Source organism: Miniopterus natalensis, chromosome 17 (genome assembly GCF_054644295.1).
Source record: "Miniopterus natalensis isolate mMinNat1 chromosome 17, mMinNat1.hap1, whole genome shotgun sequence".
Classification (NCBI taxonomy): domain Eukaryota; kingdom Metazoa; phylum Chordata; class Mammalia; order Chiroptera; family Miniopteridae; genus Miniopterus; species Miniopterus natalensis.
Window position 1 is genome coordinate 25565970 of NC_142097.1, and position 23536 is coordinate 25589505.

Here is a 23536-nt window from a genome sequence, read left to right on the forward strand (position 1 = left end):
TTGGAGTCAGGCAGATCGGGTTTGAATTTCAGCTTTGCTGCTCTCAGCTTGGACAAGTGGCTATACCTATCTAAGCCTCAACTTTTATCTCTGAAATGGGGCTGAAAATGCCCACTTCTGCAGGGTTGTTGAGAGGATTAAATGAGAGAATATGGGTAAAGCATCTGCTGATAACCTTCCTCTTAGGTGGGCACAAAGTAAAGGAGGGAAGAAACCTTGTTTCATAGGGGGTACCTGAGGGAGAGGCAAAAGACAAAGTCCTGTGTAGTTAAGTGGGGATTTGAATGTCGCGAGCAGCAGTGTGAGCCCCCAACTTCAGGGCTTTGAGAGGCCTGAAAGGTAGTGTCCACACAGCTGAGGAAAAGCCCCCCTCCCCTTGTCAACCCCTCTCTTACACAGGGCCAGCTGCCTCCCATGCCCATCCTGGGCAGGCAGCCAGGCAGGGAGCTGGACAAGTGCCCAGTGCACACTCAGAGGCCAAAAGATGGGCACTGTCCAGTTGGCAGAGGGAGAGGCAGCTGGCTCAAGAGGGGAGAAGTCAGAGTGACTGCTAGGGTCGTGTGCCCAAACGGTGTGTCCAAGATTGGCTGCCTTCCTTAGCAGTCTGGCTGGAGCTGGGAAGGGCCCCCTCCTCCTTCTGCGCTGGCCCTGCCACCTAAATTACTGCAACTGGAGATTAATCTCAAAGGGGCATCGGGGACTTGCCCCTAGCCAGGCATGTGGCTGGCTCAGGGGCAGGTCTGGGGGCGGGCAGGAAAGTCAGAGAGCCTAGATTAAGGCAGCGACTGGGTAGAACAGGAAGTGGGGAAACCGGTTTGTCATTTGGGCCTCTTGGGGTGGGGTCTTCTCTCCCAACTCTCTGCCTGCCTGCCACTCTGCCTGGTGGCCTGTAGCAAGGAGATGTACTGTGCAGGCTCCTTGCTCATCTAAACTGGCTGTGGGGATGCCGGGAGTAAATAAAAGGGGCAGGGGACTTAGCTCATCTTACCCTTCCCAAGAGAAGCTTGGGAGAGAAGAAACAGGACAGAAAACTGGAGAGAGAGAGGGAGCAAACAACCAGGACAGGAGGAGTCAGTGCTGGTCCCAGTTGGAAAAGTCTGTGGATCACACAGGTAGGCCAAGGTAGGATTAAGGAAGGGGTGGGAGTAAGGGGCCGGGTGGGAGTAAGGTGGGGGGTGGGCCTCTGCAGGCTAAGGTGGAGGTGGCAATGGAGTCACCAAGCGAAGTGTGAGAAAGGGCAGGAGCTGAAGCGCGCTCGTTTGGGGTGATCCTAGACACACCTCACTGCTAGCATAAGCCCCTGCAGTTCCAGCAGCTGCCTGCAGGAGGGGTCGCAACCCGAGCTGGGGGCGAGGAGACGGCCCAGCAGGGGGCGCCTGGGGGACTGGGTCCCTGGATCTGAGCGGTGTCTAAGCAAGGGGGGAGGGGAGCGTCCGGGCAGAAGCGGAGGAGGGTCCGGACTCTCCCTGCTCAGGACGGCTGTAGCTTTCGGAGGTCACCTTGGCTAAAGAGTGCCCCCCCCCCCCAGTCCCGCCGCCCGGCCTTGCCTCCTTGTTCCGTCCCTCCCCGAAAGCTTCTCCATCCCAAGGCGCGCGGGGCCTTGGAGACCGAGAAGTCCCCACAATTCTCGAGGTGCACCTCCTCCCCCAAAGTCGGTTCTGGGCCTTAGGTATTTGTCTCTATAGTGGTGCGAGGATAGCTGGGGATGGGAGAAGCAGGTGGAGAGAGAAGGGGAGCGGGAGCGCGCCCCGCACCCCGGCCCGGCCGCGCGCCGCGGGATCCCGCCGTGCTGCTGGAGGGCGCAAGGCGCGGTGCCCCCTCCCCTCCCCGCTCTCCCCGCCCCGGGCGGCCCTTTGTACGTTCTGGCCACAGGCTCGTGCCCGCGCCGCGCGCGCTCCCGCCCGCAGTGACACACCCGCGCCGGCTCTCTCGCGCGCTCACACACACACACACACACACACACACACACACACACACACACACACACACACACACACTCGCTCTCGCACACTCGGTGACACGCCCGCGCGCGCGCGCGCACCCACACGCCCGGCCGCCGGCGCCCTCCCAGCTGGTCCACCCCGGCGGGGCCCGCGCCCCCGGCCTGCCCGCCTGGCACCGCGCCCCGGGGCTGGGGCAGAGCAAGGAGCCCGAGAGGCGGCCAGAGAGCGAGCGCCAGGCAGGCCGGCCCGGGGCCCCCGCCCCCCGCGCCCCGCCCGATGGGGAACGCTCCGTCCCAAGGCATGTCCCTGTCTCTCTCCTCCCTAATGTGCCTCCATGCTTAAGTGGAAGGTATTTCTGTTTTCTTTGTGTGTTTTCCCCTCGGCCGGGGGCGGGGGCGGCGGCCGGGTCCGGGAGGCGGCGGCCGGAGGGGCGAGGGATGCTCCGGGCGCAGGTGTGTGTGGGGGGCAGGGGACCGCGGCGCGCCCGGCTTGGGAAAAGGACCCGGGCGAGCGGAGCGCTGGGACCCGAGGGGGGGTCAGGAATTGGCGAGGCGGGAGGCCGGGTGGGGAGGGCCTCGTAATGCCGGGGGAGGGGGCCCGAGGGGTTAAATTGAGAGGGGCCTGTGTGGAGGGGGCAAGGGGTGGGAGAAGAGGAAGGGGAACGGATGGTGAGGACAGTGGGGGAGGGGCGTGGGCCATCCAAGGTGGAGGAAGAGGAGGATGAAAGGGGAGGCGGGGGGAATGGAGAAGTGGGGGGAGCATCCAAGGCCTCCTCCTCAGGTCCCAGGATGGGGTGCAGGCACTTGGGTGGTGGTGGTGGTAGGCGCTTTGAGCCAGTCCCCCAGGGAAGGAGGGGATGAGTGCATTCTGGGGCTGGCTGTGTTGCCAGGATACAAGCCTGTATTCCCCACCACCACCCACCCCGCCCCCCTCACCTCGGGGCCCTAGCCCTGGAGACCTCGGAGCCTAGGCAGCAGTTGCAGAAACTGGGGACCCGCTCCCAGCTCAGCCGGCGGGTAGGGAGGGGCTATAAGGGGGAGGGGCTGGGGAGGGGCTATTTGATCTTAAGCCCTCCCCCTGAAGAGGGCAGCGGAGGGCGCCCCCAGCTGGGCAGAGCATCTAGGGTTAGTGCGGAGTTGGGGACCGCTGGAGGCTGAGCGGCCGAGGGCGGGGCTGGGGAGGGGACGCGCCATGGCTCCCCCTCCCCTCCCACGCACCCCCCTGCTACGTCAGAAGCTCCGGGACCAGCTCCGAGTCCCGTCGGTGGGGGCAGCAGGATGCTGGTGGAAGCCGAGGGGGCCGGCCGGGTGCCTCCGCAGCTCGGCTGGCAGGGCCCGGCGCGGCGTGTGCGGCTGCTAGTGCGAGCACCCCCGCCCCACCCCTCCCCATGCAGCCCTGGCAGTGCCTTCGGCGCTTTGCCCTGGCCTGGTGGGAGAGGACAGCTGAGGGCAGCTCCCGATCTCCCAGGGAGGAGGCCGGACCAAAGGACCCCGGGGGCCGAAGGGAGCCAGGTGAGCAGGAGCAGGGATTGTGCAAAGAGGAGATCCCAGACTGTCTTTCCGTCCGCCCAAACACTATGAAACCAGGAGGTCTTGCAGCCCCCAACTTTAAGGGAAGTGGGTTCCCTGAGCTGAGGGTTCTTGGCTGAAGCTGAAGATGTAGGAGCTTCTGTTGTTTTGGGAAACAGATGAGAGCTGGGAGTGGGGAGTAGCTGACCAGACTTCCAGGCTTGTGGGTCTGAATGGTTTTTGGCTTGGGGTTTGAGCACTTGGGGTGGGAGGTGGAACTTTGGATATCTTGGTCTGAGTGACCTTGAGTCAGCTGCTTTGCTGTCTAACTCTGCCTCAGTTTCCCTCATTCCCTTCCATATCTCTTTTGCTGATCTTAAAGAATTGATGATGCATTTGATGGAGACTGTCACTGAAAATATGAGGCTCTGTCATCATTGTTGGCAGCTGTGATGGTGGTGGTTTCTGTGAGGTTGTGTGTTTGTATGTATGTGGAGGGCAGTCATGGTTTATGTGTGAGAGTTTTTGCTGTTTCTGGTTGGTGCTGGGGCTGCTGTGGGCAAGTGTCAGGGCCTGGCATTCACACAGGAAGGAGGGCTCCAGGCAAGCTGAGATTGGTTGGGGCAGAGACTCAGCTGATGGCCTGGTGTAAAAGCAAGGGATGGGGGTGAGTGCTATGGGCATAAGGGGAGGGGGGGGGGTCCCAAGAATAAGATCCCCCCAACCCAGACTGCCTGGCACCCAGGCACCGCTGGCAGCGAGTGCAAAGGCTTTGCCCTGGCTTCCTGCCATCCCGCCTTGGGGACAAGAGGGTCTTTGTCCAGTGCCCCCACAACCCTGCTTCTTCCACCCTTACCATGATGACCAGTTATTGTGATGACCCTTGGGGGGGATGGACACTTGGGCCCCCCATGTGCTCTGGGGATCCGGAAGAAGCAGCTGTTGTCCTCAGGCTGTGCTGTGTGTTGAGGGGGAGCTCTCCTAGGGGAAGGGTCCCTGGGAATGAGAACTGCCCAGACTCTAGTCTTTCTGCTTGCCTCTTTGCCTAATGTGGGGTTCTGGGGTCTTCAAAACCTGATTCCTGCTGGGCTCCAGGTTTCTTAAAGATTTATAGGAAATGGGGTTGGGTGCTGGGATGCAGAGCCTTGGATGCTCTTTCTCTCTTTCTCTCTGGCCAGGAACCCATCCTGGAAAAAGGGTTTAATTAGAACCATTGATTCCTTCTTTGGCTTCGGGCATTGATCTCAATGGTGTGGTCAGAGCTGGAGGGCAGGGGTGGTGGTGGTGGCATGACTGCCATCTGCTCAATGCCAACCTTGTCTTTCTCTGACAAAATCCAAGCTTAGGAGGGAGAGGGTTTTATGAAGTACCAGGTTTATTTTAGCCCCACCCCTACCCCAGGTTTGGTTTTGAGGAAAGAAGGCAGATGGAGTTGAGGATTTGAATGGAGGGAGCTGTCTGGGGTTCGAGGATCATCCTGAGTAGTGGGCCTGGGGCTCAGGAATGGAGGGGCAGCTGTGGTTGGGAGGGCTTCTATGAAGGGGAATCAACAGGCAATTGAGGGGTCTGTGGGTGTGGGGCAGGCAGAGAGTTCAGGTGAAGGATCTAGGGGAAGAATCTAGGGCTTGCCACAAAAGCTTCTCTTTCTAGGAATCCCAAGCACTTATCTCCTCCAAGCCTTGGCAAAGAGATCTGATTTCTTCCTTCGTTTGTGTCCTCGAGGTCCAGAGAGGGACAGAGACTGCCTCCGAGGCCCAGCGCGCTGGGTCTGGCCTTTGAGCCTGGCTGCCTGGCCAAGTGGCCCCTGCCTTGGCACAGGGGCTGAGGGTGAGGCTCCTGGCAGCCTCGGATATGGTCTCTGGGCTTAGTGGGAGTTGGGGGACAGATTGTGTCCCCAAGCTCTGGCTGCCTGTGGTGAGTGGGCCAGTCAGTGCAGGTGCAGGCTTCAGTGAGCCACTGAGAGGCTCTTTGAAGATTCCCTTGTTGACTTCCTAGGGCCTATTCGAGCAAAGATAATAAAAATCTGGCCGTCAGCGGGTTTGAGGGCTGCACTCGCTTCCCCTTCTTTCATTCCCAGCTCTGAATAGCGGAGATGAAGGCTTTGGGTTTGGCTAGGAAGCAGGCTTGCCTGCCCCGAGGGAGGGGGCTGGGAGGAGGGAGGGAAGAAAGGAGGGGAGGGATAGAAAGAGGGAGGGAAGAAGGCAGAGGAGGTAGGACTGATTTCCTGGCAGCCTGGGGAGTTGCTGGGGAGGTGGGCAGAGGGGCAGGGCCATGGTCCCCAACTCCTGCCAGATAGCCCCAGGCCTCGATGGGGCTCCTATGCCTCATATCCAGCCTCCAGCTTTGTCCTTCAGTTCCGGAGGCTGGGAGCCTTCCCCTCTCTGCTCCCCTACTCCTACAGTCCCCTCTGTGCCCCTCAGTCTTCCCCACTTCCTTCCTCGTGATCTCCCCCCACCCGTTTCTCCTGCTCTGCCCTTCATGCTCTCTCCCCCTAGACTCCCCCTCTGCTCCTCAGTCTCCCCTTTTCTTTTTCTGTCTGGCCCCTCCCATCTGTCTGTCTTCCTTTCCCCAGCCTAGGTTTTGCTTTCTAGGTCTGTCTGGAAGGTTGAGAAGCCAAGTTGGGGGGTGGGAGGGCAGCTGCAGCCAAGGAAGGGATGGGCCTGGGTTTATTATGGCCTGTCCGGTGCCACAGTCGTCAGAGTCCAGGCGGAAGGGGGTTGCTGAGCACTTAGGGATGTGTGTGTAGTAAGGCCGTCATTCCCCTCCCCACACCACAGCAGGCACCTTGCCCTGACATTGGGCTCAGACACTCCAGTTCTGCTGCCTTCTGCCGCTTGGCTGCAGGAAAACAATGCCTCTGGCCCCTCCATCCTTCTGGTCACCCACAATCCCAGGCATCACTGCCCACTGCTCCCCTCACACTCACTACACCATCTCCAGCTCAGAGGCAGGAAGGTGGGGGCCTTTCTGGAGCCCCATCTAGACCTTGTGCCCCCTTTGCCCTTTGTAAACCCCCATATGAAAGACAAGACTGTCATGGAAAGAGAACTGGACTGAGTAAAGACCTCATTAGGCTCCTTCCTCAGTGCCCAAATGTCCGAATGACCTTGAGCCAGTCCCTTTCTGGTGGGGCCTCTTCCTCACCTGTAAAAGGAGGAGGTATGGGCTGGATCATCTTCAAGGTCTCTTCTGACATTCCAACCGTGTTGTGTCTCTCTTCTGGATGATTTGCATCTGCTTTGCATATATTAATGGTGCCTGCTGGAAGGGGGTGGGTACCACCCACAGGGACCAGAGTCCCACCCACCATTCCCATTCCCCTTGCCCATTGGCCTATGCTTTCCCTGCTTGAATCTCCCAAGGGGTGGAAGCTGAGGCCTGAGCATTCCCTGGGGAAGTGGGTCTGGCCCCTCTGTTCCACCCATGCTGGAGGCAGGATGGGGGAAAAGCCCTAGTGGAGGGGACCCCTGCCCTCATCTCTTTGGCTCTAAAAGGTCCAAACAGGGAAACCCAGTAGTGTGTAAATTCACCAAAGTTGCCCCTGGCTACCACTGGGTGTGTGGAACCCTGTGTGGAACCCCATGCGGCTGGCAGAGGGGCTTGGGCGTCTCCCCCCTGCACCAGGAGGCCTCAGTACTCTCTGGATGCCAGGAGCAGAGCTAGGTGTAAGAGTTCCTCCTCTGGCTTCAGCTCCCACTCACAGCCCAGGACAAGTCCTGCCGCCCTGTACCCCTGCCCACTTCTGCTCAGCCCCCTGGGCTCTGGGTATGCGTGGGTGGGAACCTGGACCTGAGAGATAATCACTGAGAGAGAACTAGATCTTTGCATCCCTGGGCCCTGCCTAGTCACTACACTAAAGGTGAGGCCCCCTGCCCCCTGCAAGGGTCACAGACATAATCAGGATGGGAGGGAGAGAGGGAGAACCTACTGCTCTCAGTTCTGCCCCCACCTCTGCTGGTCCAGCCTGATCTCATGGGGACTACCCCCAGGGCCTCCTCTCCGCTGCCTGGTATGTGCTCTATATTTGGCACAGGCCAGTGCCCTGATCCCAGGCCCTAGTCCTGCCTCAGTTCCCTTCACCCCTATAATGCCCATCACATGGGACAAGACTGGGTTAAAGGTTGGCACCTGGAGAAGATAATGTGGGGCCACTGAGTAATGGTGGGAACTTCTGAAGACAGGAGCAAAAATGTCCTTCACCTCCAAGGAGAACTGGGCCTGCGGAAGTGCAGCAAGAGGGATGGGGTTAGTTGGTCTTAAGGACGGACTATCCCAGGGGAAGATTAGTTTCTGACCATGGAATTGTTGTGAAAATTAAATGAAATAACAGATGAAAATGTCTAGGACAGTGCCTGACACAATAAACACTCAATAAACAGTATGGGGGTGGGAACAAATGTCTCTGAACCTAGAGAAGACCCTCCCCAAAGCCTGAGATTTAGTATTTTACAGGGCCTGAGGAGTTGGAGGAACCATTCCCAGAAGAGCAGTTTCTCCCACATTCAGTCTGCCACTCCCCCACTGCACCCCTTGTGCCCCACGCATGCACTGGGCTCAGGGCCCAGCCACCCTGGGACACCCTGCCCTCCTCTCTGCTGGGCAAACAGAAGGGTTTGGAGGCTGGGAAACCTGTTCTTCTTCCCCTCCCCCTATCTTTGCACCGGACAGCTTGAGAGGAAGCAGGCCCACGCTCCAGCAGGAGGAACGGAGGTTAGATAGGAAGGAAGACCTCCCAGTGGTGGTGGTGGTGGTGGTATGCAAAGGGTGGCCCTGTGAAGGGTGGCTGCTCCAGGGTGGGGAGCTCTGGTGGTGTTTTTCGCATGTTTTTCCTCCATGATAGGTGTGTATGAGCATGAGTAGGCTAGGGGAAGGGGATTGGTGGACATGACCTTTAACTTGAGTGGACTAGGGGCAGGGCCTTGGTTTAAGCTCTTGTGGCTGCTGTGGTTGGCAGAGTGCAGGGGGCCATGGTGGAGAGAGGTTCAGAGGGGACAGGGAAGTTACTCTTTGATCCTCAATGACAGAGAGGTGAAGGACAATGTAAAGAGAAAGCATTGGACTGGTGTCAGCTTGTCTACCTTCCCTACTGCTGTTACCTGGGGTGAGGCAGTTGCCCGCTCCGGTCTTCAGTGTCCTTGGTGTGGGAAGAGAGGGTGGAACTAGAGAATCTCTAAGGCCTTTTCCAGCTGTCACAGGTTCTACCCACCTCCTCTCCCCTGAGATAATAAAGGCCTGTCCACATAGAGGGTGGGAAGAATATTTTCCACCTCCAGCTACACCAGGAAAAATGGAAATTTGGCCCAAGAGAATATTGGCGCTTGCACCCGCGGTCACACACACACACACACACACACACACCCCTTACAAACAGTCCCTCCTGCTCCAAAGTCATACCTTGCCTAAATCTGTCCTCTCAGCCTGGAGGGTAGATAAAGGAGTGGCTATAGGATTCAGCTGTCATCTGAATCATAAACTCGCTCGTTTCCTCCCACCGCTGCAGAACTACCTAGTCACACTCCATTCCAGCCATGGACTGTGATCCAGTCCGCACTTTCCTCCACTGAGGTGGCTCATCTCCCAGGACAACCTCTTCCTGGTTCCTGATAGCCTCAGCCACCTGGCCCAGCTGCCTGCACGTCCTGGCGTGGATTCACCTAAGACTGGGAAGGAGTTGGGCTTTCACCTGCCTGCCTTCTTCACCTCTGCAAACATCCTCATGCCTGGACACTGGCTTCTTTTCCACCCCATCCAGAGCGTGCTAGAGACCCAGACCCAGGGATCCAGGGGAGGCCCCCAGATCCAGAGACCCCACGGAGAGGCCCTAGCTAGAGAGGTTTGTAGGGAGCATAGGAGGCGGAGGGGGGTGTTCTGCCCCCCCTCCCCCCGCATTTGATAATTGCAGACACATGGGCTTCTGTAGCATCACCAGAGGCACAGGCATCTGCCTCGTTGGGGAAGAATTGAGGATCCCTGCTCATTGGGAAGGCATTCTGAGGCTCACTGAAGCCCTGTGCAGACATGCCCGGCCTCTCTGCCTGCTCTGGGCTGTTTCCTGCCTACCAGTGGCAGGCTGGCCTGATGAATCCCCATTCTTGTCCCAGCCTCCTAAGTTGAAAGTTAGGGCTCTAAGGAAAAGCGAGGGGTTTTAGGACTTGGCGGCCCCCTGACTTTCTAGGCTCTTAAAACAAGAAGGCCTTTGAGGGGCTTCCTGAGCCTCTTCCATGATGGAGCAGGGAGAGCAGGAGAGGGGCTCCTGGAGAGCCAGAAGTCTCTTAAAGATGAAGCTCAGGAAATCCTGGACCCACTTGTCCTGAACCTGACAGCTCACCCCCTTCCCCTGGTCCCTGGTCCCTGGTCCATCAACAGCTCAGGATTAGAATCATCTGCCTCCCACCCCTAAGACGAGGCAGAAAGATACTGAAGCGAAGCCTTCTCTTTCACTTATTGTCCTTAAGAAACAGTTTATACGGGAGCATGGGATGGAAAGAGGTTAGACTTTATGCAGAACTTCCCAGAGGGCATTGAATAGGAAATAGCCAAGACTGGGGAAAATGGATGGGAGGCAGTTTAACTCAGTGGTCAAGAGCTCAGGTTCTGGAGTCAGACAAATCTGGGCTGGCATCCCGGCTCTGAATCCCTGTGTGGTTTTGGGCAAATCACTTTACCTCTCTGAGGCTCAGTGTCCTCATCTGTAAATTGGGGTGATAACGGTGGTTTCCTCACTGGGTGGGTACCAGGATTAAATGAGGTAATACAGGCCCAGTTCCTGGCACATCATAAACTTTCAATAAATAGTAATCTCTTTGTCTTCATCTTCCTCTTCTCTATCGAGTTGAATGATTGAATGGGAGACCATTCTCCCTGGAAGAAGGGGCTTACATGAGAAAACCAGATTGGGTTTTAGATCTCAGCCTATCTAAAGCTGGGCCTCTGGAGCTGCCACTTATGGCTGATGGTGAGAGGAAAGCTAGCCCTCCTGAGTCTTCACTCCCCCTACCCTGTGGCCCTCTGTCCGTGCTCCACCCACAGCCCCCACTGCCTCACCCAGGAAGCCTTATGAGGCTAAACATGTTAGTGAGCATTCTTGATTTTTTCCCCCCTAGTCAATGTCCCAACATCTGGAGTTGACAGTTGTTTCTCCCTGGGATGCCTGCGTCTTGGGTAATCGGTGGGAAAATTGGACCATAAGATTGGCAGGGGGCTCTGCGAACGCTTGCAGCCAGACGTGATGTGGGTATGGATGGGTCTGGGTCAGCAAAGTGAGGGCTGTGCCCATGAGGGTGCCTGGGCTACAGTATCTCCAGGTAGGATTGGTCTTAATGCTTCATGCCCCAGGATGCAAGGCAATAGACAGATATACTAGCCCCCTTATATATGGGAATACCTCCCAAGACCCCCAGTGGATGCCTGAGACTGCAGATAGCACCAAACCTATATACATTATATTTTTTCCTATCTATACATACCTATGATAAAGTTTAATTTATAAATTAGTCACAGTAAGAGATTAACCATAGTAACTAATAATAAAATGGAACAGTTATAACGATACACTGTAAAAGTCATTATGTGAATGACTGTGGGGCCATTATTCAGTAAAATAAGGGTGACTTGAGCACAAGCACTGCGATGCAGTGGCCGTGGATCTGATAACCGAGACTGCCGCTGACCGGTGGGGAGTGTATACAGTAGAAACACGGGACAAAGCGGTGAGCCGTTTCTCAGGTGGGACAGAGCAGGAAGGTGAAAGGTTTCATCACGCTACTTAGGATGGCGCACAATTTAAAACGTATGAATTGTTTATTTCTGGAATTTTTTCATGGAATATTTTCGGACTGCAGTTGACCACGAGTAACTGAAACTTCAGAAAGTGAACCTCGGGTGAGAGGTGACTATTGCAGCATGGGGGGGGACAGAGTACAGTTAGAAGGACTTCCCTGTAGGGTGAGAAGAGGCAGCCATAACGGACAGTTGAGGGGGCCCTGCCCTGGCAGTTTGAGGTGGGTGTAGAGCAGGAGTGAGATTCAGGGGTTTGGGCAATCTGAGGCAGGGCTGCCTCCCCCCACAGCCCCTATCACAGTTTGAGTGGTGAATGCTTGTTGGGTGTGAAATGCCTGTTTCCTCTGTTACAGTCAGGGGAGGGGGACCTTCCTCAGGGTTAGGGGCTGAGTGGAGCCTATGGGGGTCTCGGGCTGGGAGAGGGTTGTCAGCAGAGCAGTGATAGCAGGCCCCTCTGACTCTGAGCCCACCCACCTTCCAGAATAGGGTGACTTTGGTTGGGGAGGTAGATGAGCCTTCCAGAGTGTTGTCATTTAGGATTTTGTGTGGGCACCCCAGGAAAGAATCTGTCCCATTTCTGGGAAGAGAGCCAGCTTGTAGGCTGTCTGTCCTGCGGCCCTCATTCTGGGGATCCTGTGTTTTCTGTGTTGTCCTGCTGTCTGTCCTCCTGTCTGTCTCCCACTGGTGTCTACCCCTTCAGCCCCTATTCTTCCTCCAATACCCAGTCTCTATTCTGCCTGCCCTCCAGCCCCAGCCATGGGCAAAGGGACAGCTCCTGAGGCTCTGCCTTGCTGTCCCTGCCCCTCCTCGCCCATGGCCCAAGGCCCCTGTCCAGCCCAGCCCACGTTGGGAGCCCTGCCCCAGCCCCTTCCTCTCTCCAACTCCTCTCCCCCAGCTCTGGGCATTCATTCACGACTTTCCTCCTTTCCTGTCCCTCACCCAGGGCTCCAGCGTGCAGCGGGAGGGAAGTCTCCAGGACTCTGTTCCCTCTGTTTAAAGTCTCCAGGTTGGTAAGCCAGGAGGGAGGCCTCCCCCACCATTCCACTCCCCCTGCTTCTCAGCCAGATGCCCCTCCCCAGCCTAGAGGGTCAGGAATGGGGGAGGGGGCCATCCCTGGTGGGCCCAGACCTTTGCCAGGGGAGGGGACAGCAGAGACCTGACCCGGGGAAGGGCACCTTGCCTGGCAGAGAATGTGTCTGTGTGCATGTGTGTGCATGTGAGTTAGCGTGTGTGTGCAAGCACGTGTGCATGTACATGTGTGTGCTGGTGGCAAAGCTTCCATGTAACTGCAGAGGGTGGAGGAGACAGGAGCCCTCTGCTGAGAGGACTGGTGGCCTTGGGGGAGGGAGTCAGGAGTAAGGGGTCTTTCTCCTGGGGGGAAGGAAGCTCATGATCCAGCCATGGCCAGATGGTGGGGCATGGGAGATGGGATCACATCCTACCTCAACACATCGTTGATTAGTTTATAGACAATTGCAACCCTGAGATCTCATTTCATTTATTCAGTCGTTTGTTCATTCCTGCATTTATTCATCTACTCATTCATTCAAAAAAGGTTTATTGAAAACCTTCTCTGTGCCAGTCACTGGGCTAGGCTCAGAGTCCAACAGTGACCGAGACAGGTGAGCCAGTAGAGTTTAAGGGGTTGTCTGAATTCACCAGCTGTGGGCCCTGGGGCTGTGGCCTGGCCAGCTGACTGTGGAGTGCCTGCCCCATCCCAGGGCTGACTCTATGTCCTGTGATGCCCCTGTCCGCCCCTGCTTCCTCTCCTGGCAGCTGCTCTGTACTTTATGTCCTTGTAGAGTGTCCCTTGACCCAATGGCACCCCTCTCGTAGTGTGCCTCTACCAAGCAAGCAGTGACTAGCTCCCTGCCCCAAGTCCCTGGTGACCCTGGTGACTATGGGAAGTATTGTTGGGCCAGAGCTGAGGGCACTTCACAGGGCCTGGGGAAGCCCAGACTCGGGAGGGAGAATGGGCAGAGAGCCCCCCCCCCCCCCCCCCCCGCTTCTGTGCCCAGGACCAGCAACCTGGAGTTCTGGACTTGAGAGTCAGTCTAGCCTGGCTCCAGGCCCCGTTTAGGCTATTTCCTAGCTGTGTGGCCTAGGGCAGACCACCGGTCCTTCCTGAGCCTCCATGTCCTTCCGGGGAAATGGTGCAAGGACACCTGCCAAGCAGTGTTAAGAGTAAAGGAAAGGCAGTGGCTTATCCAGAGCCTGGCCCACAGCAGGGGCTGCCCAATTGCTGATTTCCTTTCTGTTCCCCCTCCCTGTTCCTGCCCTGCCCTGGGGTGGGCAGGCTGTGCCCTGGGTACTATGTGGGTGCCGCCCCTGCCCCCACCATGGGAGAGGGGCTGCAGAATCCCCCCTCTTGGCTGTTTGTGCCTCCGTGTCCTCCAGCCCTTCTCCCACTCCCTGAAGGATGCTCTAGCCCCAATCCAGGCAGGCAGCCTGGGGAGGCAGCTCTCCTTGCCACTGTGGCTGTCGCCGCCTTGATGGCTTTTTAATAACTTTGCTCCGAGACAAAATGCAGAGCTCTCGCTCGTTTGTCTGCCTCTTAATTAAAATTACCGTTTTCCTAAAAGAGCCAGGGCACTGCTCCCTCCCCTCCCCCATCCTCAGCGGCTGTTGCCAGGAGAAGGCAGGCGTGACTAGAGACGGGCAGTCCTTCCCCTCTGCCCTGTCCTGGCCTTGCAGGCCACCCCCCCCACCCCCCCACCCTCCCCACCCCCCGCTTCCCCACACAAACAGCAGAGGGCCTGCAGGGTGGGCTCAGGGGCAGAGAACCAGGGAGGGGGTCTGAATGCTGCCCTCTTTAACCCGCCCTCTTCTGGAATGCTTCCAGAGTCAGGGAGCTCAATACCTTTCAAGACTGTACTTCTTACACCCAGAGGGGATGAGATCTGGGTGGGTTTCGGACAAGAGCTGTGAAGGATTGTTAGAATGATGCCTGGGGTGGGGGTGGGGAGGCAGCCACAGAGGTGGGCACCGTGGGGTCAGCCCCTCAATGACTGGTTGAGGTTAGTAGAGACCTGAGCTCCCTCTGTGGGCTCTGAAAGAGAAGGGAGTGGAGGTGGAGGGCTGGCAAGGGGTCGGGGGCTCATGTAGCTGTTGCTGAGTTTGGGGGGAAAGTCATCCCTGGTGATAATGCAGATACTGACGACCCATAAGATATGAGGCATATATGCTACGTAAGCTCTGTCCGTTTGTTAGTTCGGTTCATCCTTACAACCATCCTGAGCTCGATGCTCTGGTCTCATTTACAGGGGAGGAGGCAAACCAGAGGGGGTAAGCATCACGCCCAGGGTCACACAGATCATCCATCATGGCAGCTTCAGCCCCCCTTCTGCCTTTCTCAGATCTAGCCTCAGTCCCTCATGCTGTATGTGGAATGGTGCACCTTTGTCTCACTTCTGCGCTCCCACAAGCAGGGTTCCTCCATGGTTCATGCCACTGAAAATTAACTCTGAGGTTCATGCTGGTCTTCCTCCCCAACCCCATTCCTGGTTCTGTCCCTGGGGAGACTTAGGGGTGGGTGGGGTGGGGTGGGGTGGGGAGGGGGACTGGACCTTAGAGAGTTCCCATTTGTGGACCTCCTTTTGGTTCTGAGTTCCTCTCCATCTGGGGAGAAAGACCCATGAGGACAGGGAAGTGACTCAGTGGCTTGGTTGTGACAGCTGCTTGGTTGTGAGACAAGGGGAGGTGATCTTATATCCTAGCTCCACCAATAAGACCACCCAAGAAAGCATCCTGGAGGGATCTGGAGAAGTGGAAGGTGCTGAAGTCTGGGGCCTGGAGATCTAACACCAGGAGGGACCTCCTGAGACAGCTTTGTCTCCACCAGCTCCCATTAGGCCTGGCTTTTCCTCTGCCAGCCCTTGTTTCTCTGACTCTTCTTCCAGGACCACCCTCCCTTTGTCACCTGCCATTCCTGCTCCTCCCTTAGCCAGCATCTCCGTGAGGTGCCCCTCCCTGACCACCTCTGGCTGGCCCCTCTGACTACCACAGCACCGGCAAATCTCTTGTGGCCATTGGTTTTGGACATAACAGCCAACTAGTCCACGTTTACTCTTGGGGACAGCAAACTCGGTGCCTTCAGGGGCAGGATAAGGTGAAGCAGTGGGTGAGGACAATAGGGAATGGTGGGGACTGTGGTGAGGAGAAGAGCACATGTGCCCTTTAAAGGCATTAACATTCAAAGAAAACAAAACATGACACCACCAGCCAAACAAAATGCCTGTGTCTCAAGTGGCCCGAGTGTGACTTTTGCTAAACTGCAATTAATTTGTCTTGACATCCTCACACTGCACAGTACATAGTAGATGTGTACTGATTGTTTGCTGAGTAAATACATGACCATCCATGTGCCAGGCACTGCACTACATACTTTACATATTTATTTCTTCCCATCTTCCCCAAGGCAGGCACCATTTTTCCTGTTTTGCTGTTGAGGAAACTGATGCCCAGAGAAGTAAAATGATTTGTTCAAGGTCGTGTATGGGAAGTGGCCAAGGCAAGATTTGAGCCTTGGCTTGCTGGGTTCTTCCCACTTGGTGTTGGTCATGGATGTGTATACATGTGACCCATGACACATGCATTCGGTACCTGCTCTGGGTAATGGGGAGGCTAGTGGCCTCCTGGTTGACATGCATTATGTGCCTTGAGGGTAGGTAGGGTTGAAGGAGATGAGAGCTGCAGAGGCGAGGAGGGAGTAGGTGCCCCTCATGCCAGCGCACCCCTCCTCCCTCAGCTTGCGGTCTCGTCCCAGCAGCCTGGGGATGGCGACGTGGTGACAGGTGCCGAGCTGCAGAGATGACAGCACTGCTCGTTCCCCCATAATTACTGTCTGATGAGACGCCAGAATTAGCCACAGTGCGAGCATGGGATACAGACATAGGGCACAGCTAGGGAAGCAGCTAGGGGTGGAGGAGCCTCTCATTCCAAGCCTGGGCCCTCTGGCAGCAGGGCAGGGGCAGCACTGGGGAGGAGGAAGTAGGTCGGAGGGAGGAAGCACTGTGTGGTTAATAATCATCAGATATTATCTTGTGGGCTGTGGTTTTCCAGTACTCAAAGTGTGGCTGGGCTATACCCCTGAGATGGCTGACTGCCGGACAGGGCATCCAACGCCTCAGGCCACGAACCAGAGAATAACAGGCAAAGCAGCCTGCCCACTGAGACTCCTGGGCACATCCTTTGGTGCCTTGAGCTTGGATCTGCCTTGCTGGGGCTGTGCGGGGCATAGTTGTTAGCAAGGGGCTAAGACCCAGAGCAGACTCCTTGAGTCACATTAGCAAGGCCAGGCACTGAGGGCAGATGGAAATGCCTGGAAGGAGCAGGCAGGGTCAGCTGACCTTGCCAGGAGAGCCACCCATTTCAGGCAGGAGGAGTCCAGTTGGCCCCCTCTGAGCCCTCAGGTCAAGGGAGGCCTGAGCGTGAGGAGTGGGAGGCAAGGAAGAAGGAACATTCTGGTCCCAGAGCAGGGCTGTGTATGCCCTGGGCTTTTCTTTTCTCAGGCACGCATGCTGGGGATCAGGGGGAGGGCTGATGAGGACAGAAGTAGAAAGGGGTCATCTGGGATGCTCAGACATCATATGGACCATTGGAATAGTTATGAAGGCTACCAACTAAGAGGGGTGGTGACAACATGGGGCTCACCCAACATAGGGCAGTGCAGATGGCTGGGGAGGGAGCAGTGACCAGGCCACACAGAGAAGGACCTGAGATGTTGGGCTCAAGAGAGAACATTTGAGTTCAGGACCCTCCATCTTCTTCCAAAGGCCCCTGTGAGGGCCACCGACACAGAGGCTGGCTCATTTTAAGTAAGCAGGAGCCCCGCAAAATGATTGGTGCCTTGGATGTAATGAGCTCTCTGTTCTTGGCGGTATCCAAGCCCTGGCTGCCTGGTGTTCCTGAAACAGGGAGAACTTGCAGTTTTCCTGTCTCAGCACAGCCTGTCCAGGGGTTGGGAAGACTCTGTACCCAGCTAAGATGTGAGAAGAGGGCCAGGCAAGGGTAGGCCCCCCAGAGGCTCCTTCAGGACTGTGGCACCCCATCCCCACCTGTGGCCTTGGGGCAGCTCTGTCCCCTGCCCCTCTCCCACCTCTCAGCAGTGCCCTGGGGAAGAGTCCCTTTGGCTCTGCCAGTGCAGGTCTCCTTGAAGAGGATGAGGTTGAGGGTCCGTCTTCTCTGGGAAAGAGGGCAGTTTGTGTTTCCTTCTCAGGGAGCTGGATGGAAGGGGGAGACGCAAGGGGCTCTGGCTCACTGGCTCGGACAGAGACTCAGGGATGCCTCGGGGGCAGAACCAGCATCTTCCTCAGGGGCAGCCGGGTGTAGGAAAAGAAGCGGAATCTGGCCTGAGAACCCCCACAGCTGAGATCAGGCTCACCTCTGACCTTGGCCAAGTCACCCCTTCCTGAACCTCCGCTTCCTCACCTGTGGAATGGGGGAGGGCAACCCCCCAAGGTCACTCAGAATTGACTGATAACGGCTGTAGGAGCCCTTGTAGACTGTCAGGACAGTGGGGGTTTTGGGGTCCCTTGCAGATAGATGGAAGGGGAGACTTTATCTCTCCCCTGCCTTCCAGCCTATGCTCCACCTTCCCGGATCCTGGGAAGGTCCTGGTTGGACTACAGGGAGGACTTCTGAAAGGTGTCCTCGGTATCTGGCCAGGCCTCCCAGGTCAGCCCGGACCCAGTGGTTGGCAGGAAACTCGCTGAGTCTCCTGTCTTCTCTGAACTCTGGGCTCCCTGCCTCCTGCTTCCTGCAGTCTCTCATGGTACCAACCTGGACAGCCTACATTCTTGGTTGGCTTGCTGGACAGTAGAGTGATTAACCTGTGCGGGGAGGGCTGAGCCCTGTCTTCACCTGCGGCAGGTGCACCGGCCCCTCGCCCTGGTGGGGGAGGCTGAGTATCTGTGGAGGTAGAACATGGGCTGGTGCTCGGGCCTGAGAGGAGCATCTCAGTCCTTGGCATTGCCTTGTTGGCTGAGCATTGATCAGAGTGGAGTGGCTCATCCATCTATTTCAAGACAGAATGTAAATACTTCAGCAAGGGAACTCTGAACTTGACAAAGAAGGAGAGGGGCTGAGGAAGTTGCCTTCCTGAGAAGGTGCAGCGGGACTCAGGGTGGGTTAATGGGGTCGCTACTGTCTTGCACCGCAAGCTGGAGATGTATTGACCTGGCACTTGATGGAGCTCCCAGATGTGCTGTGATCTCTCAGGGCATCTTCAATGTACATGACATGTGTGCATGGGCACGGTACCTCATCTGTCCTTGTGGCATCTAAGATGGCAGAGTGGTGAGTCAGGGTGGAGTCTGTGTATTAAGCCCAGTCCTGCCCAGCCTGGGAGTGCCCCTGTACATGTAGATGCTGTGGGGGTGCAGATGAGGCAGTTTGTCACTGCGTATATGTAGGTGAGCATGTGCTTGGCATGTGGGCATGTGCCCCGGTGCCCGAGTGCGATGACAGAAGTGTGAGTGAGAATTGTGTGCCTGGGTGTGCGAGCAACTGAGCATGTGCTCGGAACCTGGAGGCAGCAGGACCCTGATCTTTCTGGTGGCAGAGGGAACCATCTGGGTGCTGGAAGAGAAAAGGCCTCCTGGAGAGAGCCTGACCCCATGAGGGGTGGTGTTGCTGAGGAGGCTGTGAAGGGGTCTGGCCAGGCTGAGGCTCCTGCAACACATATGAGGCCCTGGGTGATTACTGGGTATTGACAACACTTCCCTGTGGTAGGGGGGTGGGATAGATGGGGCTCCTGCCCCTCACTGCCAACAGATTGGAGTCTCTTCCCAGGGAAACAGGATGTGTCCTTCTGGGCAAGCATTAGGGACATGGTAAAGGTCCCTCACCCACACCCACTGCCCTGACCTTAGCACCCTGAGGCTGGACTGTCCCTTGGGAGAGAAGGAGCTCTGGCAGCCTCCTTGGAGTGGCAGCCAAGCTGGGAGGACCGGCGCCTCCCTCCCTCTCCTCCTGCCCTCTTGTGTTCACTCCTTCCCTTCCTCCGGCCTGTGTCCCTCCTCGCTGCCTCTCCAGGGAGATGCACAGCTGACAGGACACCTTCCCTGGGCGCGTGATGGTAGAGACGCCACCGGGAGCTAGCTCGTGAACGCTGCGCCGCGTGGGCACATGCCAGGGCTGTTCCCAGCTTTTCCAGCAAAGGCTTCAGACCGGGGGTGATGTGCTTCCCTCTGCCCCTCCTCCCCCTCCCTTCTGGGGGAAGCCAATTAGCCAGATCTTCATTAGTAGCTAAAAATCAAAACCCTACCGTCCTGGGTCTGATATCCTGACAGCGGAGTTGACAAAATCGGGCAACTGGGTAGATCCGGGAGGAACTGTCTCCCACACGCTCCCTAGGCCAGTGCCTTTGTGCAGTGTGCAGCCTGTATTCCTGTCTGAGTGTTACTAGCTTTGGAAAAACAACAACAACAACAACAACACACACACACACAGCCTTGGCTGGTTTGGCTCAGTGGTTAGAACAGCCCGTGGACAGAGGGATTGCAGGTTTGATTCCCAGTCAAGGGCATGTACCTGGGTTTCAGGATCCCCGCCCAGGTTGGGCGCTTGTCTCTCTCACATCAACGTTTCTCTCTCTCGCTTTCTCTCTCTCTCTCCCCCGCCCTCCTTCCCTTCCATTCTCTCTAAAAAAAAAATCAATGGAAAAAATATCTTCGGGTGAGCATTAACAAAAAAGAAAAGAAAAGAAAAACAAAAGCAAATGAGAGGACTGAAGCTAAGAGAGGCTGCTGACCTGCTCAAGGTCGCACAACTAGTCAGGCAGAGCTGGGTTTGCACAGAGCTTTCTCTCATCCAGTTCAGTGATTTTTGACAGTGCCGTCGTTTGGCCTGCTTGGGAAGGTGTGCCAGGAGGGTTGAATATTTGAAATTCTGGTCAGGGGCTTGCTTGTGGGCTCTTTTGCAAGGAGGGGGGTCTTGTCTGAAGAGTGTGGTTAGGACATCACGCAGGGACCCTGATTTCTGAGTGGTGAGCATCCCGCTGGCTGGGGTGAGCACCTGGGGTGTGGCTGGGCTGTGACCCACAGCTCTGCTCTCCTTTGGGCCCAGGGCTCTGTGGCATGTTTTCTACCTCGCTGCTGGTTCCTCCTAAGTAGGTTGTTAGTCGGCCCTCCAGAGGCCTGCCGCCTGGAGAGGGGATCCCTTGTCAGTTGCTTTCTGGGAAGTGGCACAGTGGGGGTGGAAAAATCCTTGTCCCTGGGGACTGGGATGCCTGGGTTCCATTTCTGGCTCTGCCGCCAGCTCCTGTTTGACCCAGTAGGTTTGCTCTCTGTGCCTCGGTTTCCTTCCTGTGAAAGGCGTTTGGCCGGAGGAAGAGCAGAGCATGGTTTTCAAGTCAAAGAGAGAGACAAGCAGAACAGTTTCAAGGCATCGCTCTTCCCTGCCTCAGAGATAAGAGCTGAGGGGTTAGAGGGCTGCTGTGCTGTGTGGCCTGTGGACGTGGGGGTGGGGACAGCAGGTGGAAGGGAGCAGAAACTCCTCAGCCCCGCAGAGCCAGGCCTCTGGCCCGACGGTGCGAGGCCACGCCTACTCCTGACTTGGCTTGCGGGTCTCATCGCCTCACCCAGTTCCTTCTGGCGAGACCACCCAGTCTGGTTGGGGTGGTACCTCTGTCATCAAGGAGGCCCCAGTCTGAGGGAGTTTCCAATCTAATGAGGTAAACAGGGGCCTTACCCTATCTCCCCTCAGAGAGGGGGCACAGGCCCTGCCCTTAGGGACTGGCCAGTCTGAGGAGGAGACAAGGCTCTGTCCTAGGTGAGCCCCTAGTCTGATGGGGGAAACATGGAGCCTGCCCTGGGATGGGCCCATTTTGAGGGAAGAGGCCCTGCCCTGGGGGCGCTCCCTCTGAGCAAGTGGACAGAATCAGCAGGACAGAGTCAGCCTAGGGATGGGTGAGAAGGAAATGCTGGCAGAGGCAGCGTCTGGCTGGGACAGTGCCCGCCCCCCAGGGTACCCAACCCCCCCCAAATTCTCTCTCCCTGGGGAAAGCCCCAGAAGCTCTACTGGGAGCTGCTGGGACCCAGCTTTCTCCCCTATCCTGCCCCTGCCCCCCATGCAACAGCTCCTCCTAGGCAGGTGAGCTCTCCCTCCCCCAGCCCTGCAAGGTCCTTTAATTAGATTCCAACTCGTTTACCAACTAAGTGGCCTTCCGTGGGTTTTAAATCTGCGCAAATTGGTTTGTATTTTTCTGCCTGCATGAAGCTGTGACTGGCAGTGCCCTGCACTCTCCCTTGCCTCCTGGCTCCCTCTGGGCTCTGTGGTCCCAGCTCCGTGGCCCACCTGAGTCTAGATAGCCAGCTTCCTGGGCTTGGGGGTGGAAGAGACCAGAGGGCCATGGGCTGCAGCCCTATTCTCCCTCTTCCCTCCTCCCACCCCCAGACCCCCAAAAGGGGGTCCACATGGTGACTCTCATTAAATCACTCAACCTCCCTGGTCCTCAGTTTCCCTTGCTGTACTGTGAGGAGGATCACCCGCCCCAGGCCCTTCGCAGTGGCTTTGTAGATTAGTGCTGAGAGCTGGGGAGGGGGTCTCACGTGTGTCACCAGTCGAAGATCACCCTGCCTCTGCTGCCCTTTTGTCTGGCCTGCCTTCCTCCCAGCACTGCAGTGCCCAGGTAGTGGTCCCTCTTGGGGAGATGGGTTCCTTTGGCCTCTTCCCACTTCCCTGCCCTCCCTCTCACACTTCAGTGGGAGGGGGAGCTGGCCTTCCCTGGGGATGCAGTGATGACAGCTTGCCTTGCCTGGCCCCTGCCTCCTTAGTGTCCTTGATCCCTGTCACCAGGATCACCTTTACTTTCCAGCCATCTCCATGCTTTTAAGTCAGTTCCTTTTCCTCCCAGGCCTCCCTCCCAGGAGTTCCCCTTCCCCATCCTCTCTGTCTTCCCTCCCAGCCCAGACAGGTTCTCCCGAGGTGGCTGACATTCAGGGGAGGTGGTGGTGAGTTGGTGGGGAATGTGGAAACGTGAAGGGCAGGTGTGGGGTTCCTGGCACTCTCTCTGTGCCAGGAGCTGGACATGAAGCCCTGTCCCTAATTCTCACTCCAGCTGCCTCTTCCTCTCCTATTGCCCTTCCCCCACTGCCCGCCCCCACCTCTGAGGCTCTGGTTGGAGTGACAGGGAGACTCAACAGGGCGTTGGACATTAGCAATTTGGGGGGATATTACACAGGAATGTTTACAGAAAGGCAATTGCCCGGAAAATGACTTTGGTTGCTGTGGGATGGGGTGGAAAAGATGGTTTTAGAAAACAGACACATATGGGCTTCTGCTCCAAGGACCCATACACAGATAGCAGGGATGAAGGGGCATGGGCACACAAAGGACCCCAGAGCCAGGGGCACCCAAGGACAAGGGGTGGGGCAAAGGATGATCCCCTTACCTGGTCCAGGTGCCCAGAGCCTCTGCCAAGCTTGACCTTTGGTCTCTGGCCTCTGACATCCCAGCACAGTGTGCTTCATGACTGCAGCAGGCACCCAGCAGGATAAAGTTGTCAGGCACAATTGATGGTGGCAGTCGCCTCGGGGCTCCTCCTGGGTAACTTGGGCTCCTCTTGCTTTGGCTACAGACAATGGGACTGGGGGAGCCTCAAGCTGCAAGTGCGTGTGTTTGGACAAGGCACTGTGAGGTCTAAGCTAGGCCCTCCGCCCTTCCAGCAATCTCCACGCACTCCTCCCTTTGCCCTGCCTGCGGGCCTCACTGGATCTAGCCAGGCCCAGTGGGCTTCCTGAGCTGCTGCCTAACCCCCACCTCTGCCCAGGCAATGGATGGGGACACACCTGTGAGGCCTCTCAGCTCCCAAGGGAGGGACCTTGACCAGCTTCGTGATCTCCAGGGAGAGGGAGACAGGGACCTGAACTCCAAGTCCTGAGCTTGGGGTCCTCAAAACAGGGGCCCCAGAATCCCTTTCTCTGTCCTGTAGCTTGTAGCTTCGTTCTTTCCTTCCCCTCTCTTCTTCCCTTCCCCTCCCCCTCCTCTCTTCACATTCTCTTCCTCTGAAAATGATGTCATGTGTGAACACTGCCCATGGGCAACCAGAGTAAATGGTGACATCTGGATAAAGATGCCAGGTGGGGATGGGCTTGATGGCTTACCAGACGGTGTCACTAAAACTTAGGGAATCTTAATTCTCATCATGAGTTCAGTGAGCTCATGTAAAAGAATGCAGAGGATAAAAATAAATCAGGCTCATAAATAAACATGGAATTTGGAATTGGTGGAACAAATAACAGTGTAGCTCTCTTCCCTGCGCCTTTTTCTGCAGCTGGCCACTGGGGGGCGCCCACCTCTTCCTGA

At 56.9% G+C, this 23536-nt stretch overlaps 1 protein-coding gene across 1 annotated transcript in view; it reads left to right on the forward strand.

Moving 5' to 3' along the window:
* Positions 1-3330: 3330 nt before the first annotated feature.
* The window catches only part of SRCIN1 (SRC kinase signaling inhibitor 1), a 65099-nt gene continuing 44893 nt past the window's right edge, over positions 3331-23536 (forward strand). The window contains exon 1 of the mRNA XM_087825618.1: positions 3331-3454. Coding sequence (XP_087681744.1) covers positions 3331-3454 — 124 coding nt within the window. The remainder of the gene's footprint in view (positions 3455-23536) is intronic.